General features: G+C 29.0%; 1 protein-coding gene and 1 pseudogene across 1 annotated transcript; one reads left to right on the top strand and one right to left on the bottom strand.

Annotated features, from left to right (window-relative positions):
- Positions 1-5,072: 5,072 nt before the first annotated feature.
- On the top strand, positions 5,073-6,764 carry LOC130675561 (UDP-glucose 6-dehydrogenase-like; annotated as a pseudogene).
- A 4,825-nt stretch (positions 6,765-11,589) lies between these two features.
- On the bottom strand, positions 11,590-12,046 carry LOC130676383 (UDP-glucose 6-dehydrogenase-like). The gene is made up of 2 exons (XM_057482535.1): positions 11,833-12,046; positions 11,590-11,766 (listed from the first exon to the last, which is right to left on the bottom strand). Exons 1-2 carry the CDS (start codon positions 11,971-11,973, stop codon positions 11,590-11,592), a joined length of 318 nt encoding a protein of 105 aa, XP_057338518.1. The 5' UTR covers positions 11,974-12,046.
- Positions 12,047-17,018: the final 4,972 nt, after the last annotated feature.

Below are 17,018 nucleotides of genomic sequence, written 5' to 3'. Positions count from 1 at the left end.
CGTATGCATATATTCAAACTATCGGACCAATGGTATTCCGGACCCTATTCGAAAAATTATGATAGATTATGGTTTTAATGCTCGAGAATTCTACCATAAGGACAAAGGCGATAATTGGCTTTCAATAAAATCTACTAATAAAATATTCTAAAATTAAAAATTGATGGCGATACATCAAAGTGTCATACTTGGAATTAGTACTAATATTTGAAATAAATAGCCTATTAGAATATCAAACGACGAGTAGATATAGAGAATATTATCATCATAACTAATGTTAATCTTGTTATTGATATATCATATCATTTATACACTGTCGATAAAACAAAATTGTATATACCCACTGAATTGAGATGTATGGATTTAATAAGTGTCACACTGCGATAATATGAATTTAAGTAGCTTCATGAATGTACTGAGAAGTAGGAGAACTAATGCAATAGCAAAATTTCATTGAATGAATGGTAAAATAAGTGATTTCAGTGGTCTAGGCATATATATAGGTATGGAAATTAAAGCTTATTCGAAGACGTTTCCGATGAATTCGATATAAAGTCGATAAGTTATCACATTCAAAAGATATTGAAGGAAGAATAAGTAAAAATATATGAGTTTTGGACATTTTGAAAATTTAGAAATGCTATAACTTCTAAACTAATCGATCGATTGAGCTCATTTTCAAACTTGAACAAGGTAGTCACCCACAAAATACGTATACTAAGTTTCAAGGTTATCGGTGTGAAATTGTGGCTATAATCAAAGTGAAAACCCGCATAAAATTAGTTTTTATAATATTTTGTAAATGTTCAAAACCATTTATCTACTAGAAAAAATGGTCAAATTAATGAGCTGTATAGTCAAAATTGTAGGCAATCGGACGAGCTTTCACATAGAACAAACGAAAATAAGCTATCTCTTTCCGTTTAGAAGTTACATCCAGTTAAAGCAGCAAACAAATTTTTTTTGAAAATTTTGCAAAATTTCAATTAACCATAACTTCTAAACTTATTGGCCGAATTGGCTCATCTTCGAACTCATCCAAGGTAATCGTCCATAGAATAAGTATACTGTTTCATTAAGATCGGTGTAGAATTCCGGACGCTATCGTTGGAGAACGGCGCGTTATATTATATATATATATATATATATATATATATATATATATATATATATATATATATATATATATATATATATATAAATACATATATAAACTTTTGAACTGAATGTATTTCCTGACTCACCTCGTCGAGCTGAGTTTAGAGGTAGCAAAATTTTTCAAAAATTCCATCATGAGGACAAATACAATAGTTAGATTTTCATGAAATCTACTAATAAAACTGAATAAAACGTAAAAAAATTCTTGTTTTATCTCGTTTTTTAGAAAAAATTTTTTTTTTTCTCTTCACCTTACATTTACTGAATAACCAACACAAAAATGAAAGGAAATCCGAAAAAATTGATTTTTTTATTTTGATAACGATTAGACAATTTAAGGAACAAAACTTGTTCTTTTAATTGTTTTGCAAAACTTTGAGCAATCGGACCAGACAAACGGTTCAATGGATCAATCTGAAAGTTTCCAGAGTTTTTGGAGATACATTTAGCTGTAAAATTACCTGGCAACATTATTTTTTTTATTAATATTTGCAGAGTAGCGATGAGTCGACTAAAAAACCAGATAATGGCCATTTATTAAGGATTTTTCAAATGGATATCACGGATAAAAAAAAATTTGTTTTGGAAAAAATCGAAAATGGAGCTTGTAGGGACTTTATTTAAGTTTCTTAAACTGCCCTTTTAATTACTGTGCGGCCATTATTTGCTGAGATATCAATAATCAAAGACAAAAGGATCCTTTTTCATTTGAAGGCTGATATCTCAGCAGCAAATTGATTTACAGAGAAAAAAAAATGCAGATTGTAGCTGAATAAATTTCCTAAGCGAGTCATGAATTGGTTTTTTTAAAAAAATTTTCCCGGCCCCGTAGACCTTAAAAACAAAACCAAAAAATTAAGAAAAATTTTGTCTCGACCTTTTTCTTATGATCCCGCAAAAACCGTGGCTCGAAAAAATATTTTGCTGGAATATCTTCGAATTAGAGATTTCAAGCTTCAATTTGCTCTTTTGTTTCTTCGATACGATCATTTTTCATGAAAATACAGCCTTCCAAAAATCAATAACAAATTTATAAAATTTTTTTGTTCCTTTAATTTTTTGGATAAGTGTAGTTATCTTTAAAATTAATATTTTTTGAAATTGATTGATTTACGAAAAATAAAAAAATAATTTTAACGATATATTTATGACTTGAAAATTTACATGTACGTAAAAATAATGAATAGAAATTAGTCAAGTTGTAATTATATTTATATTCTATATCAATGTCTTATTTGAACTTGGTAATTACTTTAAGTAATTCGTTTCAAATTTCAAAGAAATTTTTTTTTGTTTTTTTAATAATTATTTTTATTTAAATTACTATAATTAGTTTTAATTTATTTGTTTTTTATTAAATATAAAAGATAATAAATTTACTTGTTGTTCAATTCCAAAAACTACTATTTATTATTATGACATACAATTATCTTGTTTTTAAATTTACCGCTGATTTTTTTTATCTATTATCTGGTTACGATTATGATAATACTCATTTTACTGTAGAATTCTAGATTATTGACTGAAGTTATCCTTCCTTTTTTTTCTAGGCATTTTATAATTTTGACGAACTGTCACTTGGACGAATCGTGAATTCTGCCATGCATGATTTCAGGATTTTTTAACTTTGACATTTTTTCAATTGGTCGAATTGTTACTTGGGCGTGTTTTTATTCCAACGTATTGAAACATTTGCATTTTTGTGATTTCAACATTTTGTCACTTTGGCTATTTGTGATTTGGGCATTTTGTTGCTTCATGGAAACTTATTTAGGCGAAATATACACTGGTCAGAATGTGATGTGGGGATTTTACCTGCAAGCCTAGAATTCTAGATTATTGACTGAAGTTATCCTCCCTTTTATTTCTGGGCATTTTATAATTTTGACGAACTGTCACTTGGACGAATCGTGAATTCTGCCATGTATGATTTCAGGATTTTTTAACTTTGACATTTTTTCAATTGGTCGAATTGTTAGTTTTGTGATTTGGGCATTTTGTTGCTTCATGGAAACGTATTTAGGCGAAATATAGACTGGTCAGAATGTGATGTGGGGATTTTCCCTGCAAGCCGTATACTTCTGTATGTTGTAGTATGAACTATAAATATCAACTATCATTTTCATTGTCTTGCATTGAATGAACTGGCCCCTGGTTAGTCTCTTTCTTCCCGGGAAAAAATGATTTTGTCTGATCAGACATGATCATATATAATTAGTTATATATGGTCAGATCCAAAAATTGGCCAGATCTAATCATATATGATTATATATAAATAGATATGGTCAGATCTGATCATACATGATTATGTATAGGTAAGTATATATGGTCAGATCCAATCATTGACCAATAATCTATTGCTTATCAAATATAATAATATTAAATTGATAATGCAACTTGTAAGGGTCGGTAATTATTTATGTAAAACACCAAACAATATAAAAAAAGTTTGGTAATAAATTGCTATGACTTTTGACAACTTACATTAAAACAATTAATAATAATAATAATAATAATAATAACAATAATAATAATAATAATAATAATAATAATAATAATAATAATAGTTATAATTTGTGAAAAATATATTGAAACTATTAATAAATCTTTTGTTAATGAACCTTTGATTATTTTAATTAAGCTTTTTATAAATAAATTTAAACAAATATCTATAAATAACAAACTACAGGCTCTCATACAAACGTCAGGTCTGACCAGATCTAATTATATGTAGATCTATATATGATCAGATATAAACTTGTACCGCAGTTATGTCTTAGTCAGATTTGACTATATATGATTAGACATAGGCATATACAGTTATATATGGTCAGGTCTGATTATATATGGACCTATATGAGATTAGACATGGACTTATAATCAATTATGACTGATCAGATCTGATTATATATAATATCTTATGTATGATTAGACATGGGCATATACAGTTATATATGGTCAGGTCTGATTATATATGGACTTAGAATCAATTATGTCTGATCAGACCTGATTATATATAATATCTCATATATGATTAGACATGGGCATATACAGTTATATATGATCAGGTCTGATTATATATAGACCTATATATGATTAGACATGAACGTATGTTACTCATGTCCGATCAGATCTAACTATATCTATATCTATATACATACTCATACAGGTCCATATATAATCATGTATGATTATATATAATCCTATATCTGTTCATGCATAACTATATATAATCGCATATATAATCATATATGATTATATATAATCTGATGTATAATTATATATGATCATGTCTGATCAGACAAAATCATTTTTTCCCGGGTTTTTAAAACACGTGTCCATTAATTGCAATTATTTATGAATCAATAAATTTGTAATCGTGCTTTTGCAGTAACAAATTAATAACTAATCGTGTTCGTAAATAATTCATCTCGAATTATTTATATATAATTTTTTTAAATTAATTTTAACTTTACTCCAACTAGTCGGATTAAGAGCATTTCTTATTGGATTGCGAGCGGAACTTGATTGTAATTAATATGCGCTAGTGTTTATTTATGAAGAGCTGAAATTTATGAGGTATCTGTGATAAAATACAAGTTAAATTAAACTGTAATTCGAAGAATATTATTTCTGAAACGCCAGACTTTAAAATCATATTAACCAAGTAGTTGGTGCATTCATTGTTATAAATTATCGGGTACTGTCAGTTGGAGACATTCTCGAATTTATCAGCTAACTGGGCTGATCATTGAATTTATAATTAAACAATTTTAAAAACGACGTTGGATCTGACCTGAGTAAATACATAATTATTTAAATAATTATATTTTATTTAAATGTTAATTTTTTTTTAATGATTTTAATTCTAAATGTTTTAATTGAAGGTATTTAATAATCGATTTGATGTTTCAGACTTGAAAATGACAATCAAAAAAATTAGTGGCATTGGTGGTGGGTATGTAGGTGGTCCAACATGTAGTGTAATAGCACTGAAGTGTCCGGATATCCGTGTGACGGTTGTTGATAAGAGTAATGAGAAGATAGCTCAGTGGAACTCAGAGAAACTGCGGATTCATGAGCCGGGTTTGGATGAAGTGCTCAAGAAATGCCGAGGAAAGAATTTATTCTTCTCTACGGACATTGAAGCTGCGATACAGGAGGCTGATTTAATTTTTCTGTAAATTTGTCTGTAAATACACCGACCAAGACATTTGGAAATGGTAAAGGCCGTGCCGCTGATTTAACGTACGTTGAAAACACAGCGAGAATGATTGCTGAGGTGGCAACTGATGATAAAATTGTCGTTGAAAAGAGCACGGTGCCTGTTAGAGCTGCTGAAAGTATCATGAATATTTTACGAGCTAATCATAAACCAGGCGTTTCTCATCAGGTATTGCTTATTGTTTTGTTTAGTTTATTGTTAATAAAAATAATAATTGTTAAACTTATCATTAATTTCTTTGTTGTCGTTGTAGATTTATTCAAATCCTGAGTTTCTAGCTGAAGGAACAGCAATTGATAATTTAGTGAATCCAGATCGTGTTTTAATTGGAGGTGAAGATTCTCCGAAGGGACGCGAAGCTATCGAAAAGCTCTGTAATATGTACGAGCACTGGATTCCACGTGAAAAAATCTTCACCACCAACACGTGGAGTTCCGAACTGTCTAAGCTAGCGGCTAATGCAATTTTGGCTCAGCGAATATCCAGTAGCAATTCGCTGTCGGCAGTATGTGAAGCTACTGGAGCTGATGTATCTGAAGTCGCAAGAGCCGTTGGTTTGGACTCGCGACTTGGTTCAAAATTCCTTCAAGCCTCAGTGGGTTTCGGTGGCTCTTGCTTCCAAAAAGATCTACTCAATCTTGTATACATATGCGAGTGTCTCATTTTACCAGAAGTCGCTGCTTATTGGCAACAAGTGATTGATATGAATGAGTACCAGAAGTCTAGATTCTTGAACAAGATCATTGAGAGTCTTTTCAATACTGTCACAGATAAACATATCGCGATGCTAGGATTCGCATTTAAAAAAAATACTGGAGACACCATAGAAAGTCCTGCTATCGCTGTGGCCAAAAATCTACTTGACGAAGGGGCCGTTCTTCATATTTACGATCCCAAGGTATTTCATTTACGTAATTTATAATTATTAAAAATTCCAACAACTTTAGAATAGAAAAGATAGATCTTAATAAATTTTGTTTTTATGGTTCCACAGGTAGAAGAAACTCAAATAATTGATAATTTATCAGCTGTAGATATCGATGACGTTAAAAATCGCGTTAATATTTTTGACAATGCGTACAGTGCTACCAAGAACACTCATGCCATTGTCGTATGTACAGAGTGGGATGAATTTATTGTAAGTACACCTCATCAAGTGTACAAAAACGTATTCTTCTATTGTCTAACATTCATTTATTTCCAGGAATTGGATTTCGAACGTATCTATGCAGAAATGACCAAGCCGGCGTATATATTCGATGGTCGTAAAATTCTAGACCATGAAAAATTACAAAAGATTGGTTTCAATGTCCAAACGATTGGTAAACGTGTGTCGCGGATCGCCATTTCTAGGACTTGGGGCAGCCTCACACAGATGTGAATTTTTTATAACTAATAATAATTTCAAGTATTAATCGCATTTAAATGCAGTATTCATTGATAAACTACTGATGACGCAAGTCATTAAAAAGCAATATTAAATGCAATTTTGCAGCAGTATTTTGACTTTTGATGTATATTTTTGTTATTTTTATCAGTATGTTAGTCTTTGATCGGCTTGCAGGCAAAATCCCCACATCACATTCTGACCAGTGTATATTTCGCCTAAATAAGTTTCCATGAAGCAACAAAATGCCCAAATCACAAATAGCCAAAGTGACAAAATGTTGAAGTCACAAAATGCAAATGTTCCAATACGTTGGAACAAAAACACGCCCAAGTAACAATTCAACCAATTGAAAAAATGTCAAAGTTAAAAAATCCTGAAATCATACATCGCAGAATTTACGATTCGTCCAAGTGACAATTCGTCAAAATTATAAAATGCCCAGAAAAAAAAGGGAGGATAACTTCAGTCAATAATCTTGAATTCTACAGTAAAATTAGTATTATCATAACAGTAACCAGATAATAGATAAAAAAAATCAGCGGTAAATTTAAAAACAAGATAATTGTATATCATAATAATAAATAGTACTTTTTGGAATTGAACGAGAAGTAAATTTATTATCTTTTATATTTAATAAAAAATAAATAAATTAAAACTAATTATAGTAATTTAAATAAAAATAATTATTAAAAAAACAAAAAAAAATTTTCTTTGAAATTTGAAACGAATTACTTAAAGTAATTACCAAGTCAAAATAAGACATTAATATAGAATATAAATATAATTACAACTTGACTAATTTCTATACATTATTTTTACGTACATGTAAATTTTCAAGTCATAAATATATCGTTAAAATTATTTTTTTATTTTTCGTAAATCAATCAATTTTCAAAAATATTAATTTTAAAGATAATTACACTTATCCAAAAAATTAAAGGAACAAAATAATTTTATAAATTTTTTAGTGATTTTTGGAAAGCTGTATTTTCGTGAAAAATAATCGTATCAAAAAAACAAAAAAAAAGCAAATTGAAGCTTGAAATCTCTAGTTTGAAGATATTCCAGCAAAATATTTTTTCGTGCCACGGTTTTCGCGAAATTATAAGAAACAGGTCGAGACAAAATTTTTGTTAATTTTTTGGTTTTGTTTTTAAGGTCTACGGGGCCGGGAAAAATTTTTCAAAAAAACGAATTCATGACTCGTTTAAGAAATTTATTCAGCTACAATCTGCAATTTTTTGTTTCTCTGTACGTCAATTTTCTGCTGAGATATCAGCCTTCAAATGAAAAAGTATCCTTTTCACTTTGATTATTGATATCTCAGCAAATAAAGACCGCACTGTGATTTAAAGAGCAGTTTAAGAAACTTAAATAAATGCCCTACAAGCTCCATTTTCGATTTTTTCCAAAAAAAATTTTTTTTTATCCGTGATATCCATTTGAATAATCCTTAAAAAATGGCCATTTTCTGGTTTTTTAATCGATTCATCGCTACTCTGCAAATATTGATAAAAAAAATAATGTTGCCAGGTAATTTTACAGCTTAATGTATCCTTAAAAACTCTGGAAATTTTCAGATTGATCCATTGAACCGTTTGTCTGGTCCGATTGCTCAAAGTTGTGCAAAACAATTAAAGGAACAAGTTTTGTTCCGTAAATTGTCTAATCGTTATCAAAATGAAAAAATCAATTTTTTTCGGATTTCCTTTCATTTTTGTGTTAGTTATTCAGTAAATGTGAGGTACAGAGAAAAAAAAAAAATTTTTCCGAAAAACAAGATTTTTAAAAATTTTTTTTTCACATTTTATTGAGTTTTATTTATTATTTTTTTTTTCGTTTTTCGGAAAAAATTTTTCCCGGCCCCGTAGACCTTAAAAACAAAACTAAAAAATTTACAAAAATTTTGTCTCGACCTGTTTCTTATAATTCCGCAAAAACCGTGGCTCGAATAAATATTTTGCTGGAATATCTTCAAACTAGAGATTACATGCTTCAATTTTCTTTTTTTAGTAGATTTCATAACAATCTAACTATTGTATTTGTCCTCATGATGGAATTTTGGAAAAATTTTGCTACCCCTAAACTCAGCTCGACGAGCTGAGTCAGGAAATACATTCAGTTCAAAAGTTTATATATGTATTTATATATATATATATATATATATATATATATATATATATATATATATAATATAACGCGCCGTTCTCCAACGATAGCGTCCGCAATTCTACACCGATCTTAATGAAACAGTATACTTATTCTATGGACGATTACCTTGGATGAGTTCGAAGATGAGCCAATTCGGCCAATAAGTTTAGAAGTTATGGTTAATTGAAATTTTGCAAAATTTTCAAAAAAAATTTGTTTGCTGCTTTAACTGGATGTAACTTCTAAACGGAAAGAGATAGCTTATTTTCGTTTGTTCTATGTGAAAGCTCGTCCGATTGCCTACAATTTTGACTATACAGCTCATTAATTTGACCATTTTTTCTAGTAGATAAATGGTTTTGAACATTTACAAAATATTATAAAAACTAATTTTATGCGGGTTTTCACTTTGATTATAGCCACAATTTCACACCGATAACCTTGAAACTTAGTATACGTATTTTGTGGGTGACTACCTTGTTCAAGTTTGAAAATGAGCTCAATCGATCGATTAGTTTAGAAGTTATAGCATTTCCAAATTTTCAAAATGTCCAAAATTCATATATTTTTACTTATTCTTCCTTCAATATCTTTTGAATGTGATAACTTATCGACTTTATATCAAATTCATCGGAAAGGTCTTCGAATAAGCTTTAATTTTTATGCCTATATATATGCCTAGTCCACTGAAATCACTTATTTTACCATTCATTCAATGAAATTTTGCTATTGCATTAGTTCTCCTACATTTTAGTACATTCATGGAGCTACTTAAATTCATATTATCGCAGTGTGACACTTATAAAATCCATACATCTCAATTTAGTGGGTATATACAATTTTGTTTTATCGACAGTGTATAAATGATATGATATATCAATAACAAGATTAACATTAGTTATGATGATAATCTTCTCTATATCTACTCGTCGTTTAATATTCTAATAGGCTATTTATTTTAAATATTAGTACTAATTTCAAGTATGACACTTTGATGTATCGCAATCAATTTTTAATTTTAGAATATTTTATTAGTAGATTTTATTGAAAGCCAATTATCGCCTTTGTCCTTATGGTAGAATTCTCGAACATTAAAACCATAATCTATCATAATTTTTCGAATAGGGTCCGGAATACCATTGGTCCGATAGTTTGAATATATGCATACGTATCTTTAAATAACGTCAAATCAAAGAATATAGTGTATTATCATCAAAAATTCTTCTGAAAATCATTTAGTTAGCTTCAATTTTTGGCATTATACTCACAATTTTTGGATTTTTTTTGTTTTATTATCTCGAGAATTTTTAAGAAAATGTAAAAAAAAATTTTATTTCATTATTAACTTTTATTTGAACAGTGAAAAAAATTAAACAATGAGAAATCTACTTCCATTTCGGCTGCCGAATGGCCTTTTTATTTGTTTTTTCGATACGATTATTTGTTACGGAAATACAGCCTTCCAAAAATCACTAAAAAATTTATAAAATTATTTTGTTCCTTTAATTTTTTGGATAAGTGTAGTTATCTTTAGAATTAATATTTTTTAAAATTGATTGATTTACGAACAATAAAAAAATAATTTTAACGATATATTTATGACTTGAAAATTTACATGTACGTAAAAATAATGTATAGAAATTAGTCAAGTTGTAATTATATGTATATTCTATATTAATGTCTTATTTGGAGTTAGTAATTACTTTAAGTAATTCGTTTCTAATTTCAAAGAAAATTTTTTTTTGTTTTTTTAATGATTATTTTTACTTAAATAACTATAATCAGTTTTAATTTATTTATTTTTTATTAAATATAAAAGATAATAAATTTACTTCTTGTTTAATTCCAAAAAAAACTATTCATTATTATGATATACAATTATCTTGTATTTACACTAACCGCTGATTTTTTTTATCTATTATCTGGTTACTGTTATGATAATACTCATTGTACTGTAGAATTCTAGATTATTGACTGAGGTTATCCTCCCTTTTTTTTCTGGGCATTTTATAATTTTGACGAATTGTCACTTGGACGAATCGTGAATTCTGCGATGTATGATTTCAGGATTTTTTAACTTTGACATTTTTTCAATTGGTCGAATTGTTACTTGGGCGTGTTTTTATTCCAACGTATTGAAACATTTGCATTTTGTGATTTCAACATTTTGTCACTTTGGCTATTTGTGATTTGGGCATTTTGTTGCTTCATGGAAACTTATTGAGGCAAAATATACACTGGTCAGAATGTGATGTGGGGATTTTGCCTGAAAGCCTGAAAATTCGTTTAGTTCAAAGAAAGAAAATGTTTCATATTTCGAATTTTGGCGCCAGTGATTCTGGTGGTAATATGAAACGCCGCTCTAATGAAATTTAAATAAAAAAAATATGTGAATTAAAAATAAAATATTTGATTGTTTATTCAATACCAATCAATTAATTTATATTATAAAAATATTACAAATGTTTAATTACAATAATAGTGATTAGTTGATCAAATACTAACATACTGATAAAAATAACAAAAATATACATCACAATTCAAAATACTGCTGCAAAATTGCATTAAATATTGCTTTTTATTGACTTGCGTCATCAGTAGTTTACCAATGAATACTGAATTTAAATGCGATTAATACTTGAAATTATTATCAGTTATAAAAAATTCACATCTGTGTGGGGCTGCCCCAAGTCCTAGAAGTGGCGATCCGCGATACACGTTTGCCAATCGTTTGGACATTGAAACCAATCTTTTGTAATTTTTCATGGTCTAGAATTTTACGACCATCGAATATGTACGCCAGTTTGGTCATTTCTGCATAGATACGTTCGAAATCCAGTTCCTGGAAATAAATAAATGTTAGACAATAGAAGAATACGCTTTTGTACACTTGATGAGGTGTACTTACAATAAATTCATCCCACTCTGTACATACGACAATGGCATGAGTGTTCTTGGTAGCACTGTACGCATTGTCAAAAATATTAACGCGATTTTTAACGTCATCGATATCTACAGCTGATAAATTATCAATTATTGCACGCCTCATAACGCGAAGCGTTTGAGGTTGTGCATTACTCTCAACATGTCCCAGTCAAGCAATTTGCCGGACTTAAATTTTGAGTTTCTTCTACCTGTGGAACCATAAAAACAAAATTTATTAAGATATATCTTTTCTATTCTAAAGTTGTTGGAATTTTTAATAATTATAAATTACGTAAATGAAATACCTTAGGATCGTAAATATGAAGAACGGCACCTTCGTCAAGTAGATTTTTGGCCACAGCGATAGCAGGACTTTCTCTGGTGTCTCCAGTATTTTTTTTAAATGCGAATCCCAGCATCGCGATATGTTTATCTGTGACAGTATTGAAAAGACTCTCAATGATCTTGTTCGAGAATCTAGACTTCTGGTACTCATTCATATCAATCACTTGTTGCCAATAAGCAGCGACTTCTGGTAAATGTTGGAATTTTGAATAATTATAAATTATGTAAATGAAATACCTTGGGATCGTAAATCCCTGGTTAAAAAAGTGAATGGAAAAGGATTAAAAAAGCAAACATATTTAATACTACTTAATACTCTTCAATACTCTCAATTCTCCGGAGAATTCAGATCGAACATTAAATGAATCCTTTTTAATTTTCCTTCATCTAGGGGAACAATTATTATCGTTTTAGGATCAAAAAGAATAGAAAAGCATTAAATATTTTTAATACTAACTTATCCTTTTTAATTCTAAAATATTATTGCTATTTCTGTTCCCGCGGAGGATTCAATAGGATAAAAGAGGATTCAAAACAGTCTAATTCTAAGTAATTCTTTTTAATTCTAAAATAATATTTTATTTCTGTTTTCGCGGAGGATCCAATAGGATAAAAGAGAATTCGGAAAAAAGTTCAATTCTAACTAATTCTTTTCAATCCTAAAATTATCCCAGTTAGAAAAAATGTATTTGACAGGATTAAAAAGGATTAAAATTTTAATACTTTCGAATCCTGCTGAATACTGTAAATCCTGCATCTAAATTCACGATTAATCATATTAAATACTTTTTAATACTAAAATAATCGAAAGGAGTAGAAGGATTTGAAAGGATTTAACTAGCATTTAAAATTTTTAATTCTATTGAATACTTTTTAATCCTGAAATAATTTTTTCATTTCATAACCTTTTTAGGATATAGAAGGATTTAACCAGTAGTTGACATTTTTAATGCTATTGAATACTTTTCAATCCTGAAATAATTTTTTTTTTTCATAACCTTTTCAGGATATAGAAGGATTTAACCAGTATTTATAATTTCTAATGCTACCGAGTACTTTTTAATCCTTGTTATGTCCGGATTTAATTAATTAATAATAATTAATTGTTGGAAATGGTCGCGTGGGCCTCAAGTGGGAGGCACCGGGCAAACAGGGTGATTTTCCTAGAGGATTAGCTCTAGGTTTTATTTTTATTGTGAGAACTCGAACGATAAACCCCGTGGGGGCCTCTCTATGTATTCGATGCAGAATTTGGATGCAATATATTAAAGAATTTGGTAACTTCACCTACCTTTCGTTGTTCGCTGCTTACTTGTAAGTTGGTTTTTGTAACCTTTGGACTGCAAACTCCCGTGGACGGCTTCTGTAGATCCCTGATCGAAAGATGAATTGGCTCAGGAAAAAGGGATGCGGTTCTTAATATTAGAAATAATCTAATATGCAGGTTTTCCCCAATGATGAATGTTTATTCAAATATTTCCCTATGGGCTCGCCGTACTCAGTTCACAAGATGTTAAATTGTTCTTAACACTAAGGTTCTTTTCTTTCACTTAAATCTCTAAAGATTGCACTTAACTATTAGAACTTAAACTTACAGGTTTTGCACTTTGAAATTGTTGAGTCTTTAGCTCATATGAGTTCGGTATGAATCCCCGACTCCAGCAATTTACTCGGACGAGAATCGCTGTTTATACACTTAACAATTATTGTAAAAATCACCCACGCCTCCTCGTGTTTACGCGAGCGGTACTTCCCGTGTGGTGATTTTCAGAAAAGAAAATATAATTTTAAAAGAGACAATTTTGAATAGAACTTTAACGGTAACAAGCAACTTGCCACGCCTCCTCGAGTGCAATATCGAGACGATCTTCCCGTGGGATTTTATAGTATACTTGACTGTTTAGATTTTATTAATGAAAACGAAACTAATCGGTTTTAAGAGAAATAGAAAATAGGAAAAGAGGGTTGCCTAAACGTAACACGGTTTAGAACTCACGCGGGCCAGCAAGGAAGATACATTAACTTCTCAAGCGTCATAGGCTGCCGCACCTTGGTGTTCGTTGTTTTTATCACCTCGGTTCGCGAATCTGGAGGGAATAATTTAGAATATATAATTGGATGAATTTAGAATACAGTCAAGTGTAATTCCCTGATTGGAGGAATCGTTGACGACGTGCAACGAGGTGTTGGCCGAAGTTGCTATCCCTAAAATTGTTAACGCTGCACTTTGCAGCGAGCGCGGCAAAGAGGCCCCTTTAAATATACGGCAAGCCGGATATAACAGCATCCCCCCCAAAGAAAGGGTACTTTTAGTGACCTTTCTTTGTACAATGGGGTCTCTTGGATTCGCCCGCTGGAAAGTTCAGCGTCAATTTTGACTTAAGTGAAAATATATATGGCAACTGCTGAGTACTGCGTCCCGTTACAATTAAAGCTAAGACTATTCTATAAATTTATGTTTGCTTTGGTCGGCAATGTTGTTATATTTGTATGTACTATAATCTTAATAATAAAAAAAAACCATAGTTTCATAATTTTTTATAAGTATATAAAGTATAACCGTGGTGGTTTTAATATTTCTATTTAACTCAATATTTATTGCTTAAAACGAATGTACTTTTAGATATTCGAAAATCCTTGTATTTTCAATCAATGTTTTGAAGATTTATTTTTTTTTTTTATTTTCGAGTTTTCAAAATATTAGAGAATTTTTAAATATTTGAGAAATTTTCCGTTCTTGCGAAAATTTTTAAGATTTTGAGTTTTTCAAATTTTTTTTCGAAATTTGAAGTTAATCGAGAAATTTTCGGTTTTTGCGAAAATTTTCAAACTTTGAGTCTTTTTTTTTTTGAAGAAAAAGAAATTTTGCGTTTTTCAAAATTTTTGAAAGCTTTTAAGTTATTTGAAAAATTTTCGGTTTTCGCGAAAATTTCCAAAATTTTGAGTTTTTTGAACAGAAAAAAAAAAAAAAAAAAATTTTCCCAAAATTTTTGAAAAATTCCAAGTTAATTGAGAAAATTTCGGTTTTTGCGAAAATTTTCAAAAGTTTGAGTTTTTCGAGATAGATAAAAGAAAAGAAAGAAAAAAAAGTTTTGGTTTTTTTTTTTCAACTTTTTCAGAAATTTTTAATTAGCTGAAGACGAAATTATTAAGTTCTAACTTGGTTTTTGCAGTTTTTTTTTTTTTTTCCATTTATTTTTGGTTTTTTCAAAAATTTTTGAAATTTCGAGTTTTCGATCAAAACAAAAAAAAATTTGATTATTTACGTTCCTGAAATTATAAGTTGTATTAGGTTCTGAAATTTACCCTTAACCTTGAATCCTCTGTGCGAATGCCTACGTTGCGTTTAAAAATTTTGGAATACTACTAATATTTATATCACCTCAAAATAACGTGAACCGGAAGCGTTTATTGCTTTTTGTTTGTTTTGCCTTTTTGTTGTGTGTATTAATGTTGTTCATATTCGGGATCTTACATTACATTTGGTCTCATAATTATTTATATTCCTTTAGAATAAATTTTATTTAGCCTCTCATTCTCTCTAATGTATGAAAAACTCAGACTTAGATCGTGGATGCATTGTAGCTTCACGTCTTTATCATACATTCTTGAGGATCTAATTACTCCTCTTACGCTATGAATGTCATTCGTATTGAAATCTTTGTGAGAGTAGATTTGCATTGCCATTTAAATCCTTTTAACAGAAAAATAAATTTCAAGTTGCAATATTCACCGAAATTTAGACGTTTCTTTTTTCTTTTGTGTCTTTTCTGCTTTTTTGGAATATATAGTGTAAGTGTATCATCAAATAGTGTACAGTGATTTGTTTATTCTCAGTGTTGTGTATTCGAAAAAACAAAAAGAAATAAAAACGAATTCATCACACAATGTATTTTATACAAAGAAAAAAAAATGAAAAATGCAACGTGGTCCAGTTTTGTAACTTCTACAGCCAATACCCGGACTCTAGGTAACCCAAAATGATCTGACTTCGCAACTGTGCGGCCAGAGGATTCACTGAAGGTAATTTTTTTTTGGAGGTAAGACTTTACTTTTGAACTATTTCTCAAAACTCAAATTTTGATTTAAAATATATTGAGTTCAACTCAATAAAGGAAAATATTTTCAATCTTTAGTTGAAATTTCTAATTTTGTTGTGTTTTTCGTATTAATTTATATCTTGAACATTTCTACTGTTTTCATTTTTTTTGTACCAATTGAATCGGTTACATACTAAATAATAAATTAAAATTATCATTTACTTAAAAATTTTAGTTAAATTTCTTTAGTTAGAAAAAAAAAAAAAATATGCTTCCATCAAACATTTTTATATAAAAAAAATTCTATTTAAATAGTTTTAACTATTTTACTTGTTTCCTAATAATTTAACTAATTAAATATTTCAATCTTCAATTGAATCTTAAAATTTCTTTCAAACTTTTATTATTTTATATTTCGAACAGTTTTTAACTGTTTTTATTATTTTCAATAATTATACTTGATTAAAAATTTAAATTTTGATCTTCTGAATTTGTTTTAGTTAAATTCCTCAAGGTAATAATTTGTTTTATAAACCTATTTTTTTTTTTTTAGATTAAAATAGTTTCAACTGTTCTTATTTTTTTCAATAATTTAATTGATTACATATTTAAATTTTTAATTAAATCTTAAATTTAGTTTGAAAATTTGTATAATTCATGTTTTGAACTGTTTAGCTGTTTTAATCATTTATAATAATCTGGTTAATCAGAAATTTAAATGATTTTTTATAGTCCAATTAATTAAATATTTAATTTAAGTTTTAAATTTTGTTACAAATATTTT

The sequence above is a fragment of the Microplitis mediator genome, chromosome 10, assembly GCF_029852145.1.
Source record: "Microplitis mediator isolate UGA2020A chromosome 10, iyMicMedi2.1, whole genome shotgun sequence".
Classification (NCBI taxonomy): domain Eukaryota; kingdom Metazoa; phylum Arthropoda; class Insecta; order Hymenoptera; family Braconidae; genus Microplitis; species Microplitis mediator.
This window is presented reverse-complemented; position numbering and strand designations above follow the sequence as displayed.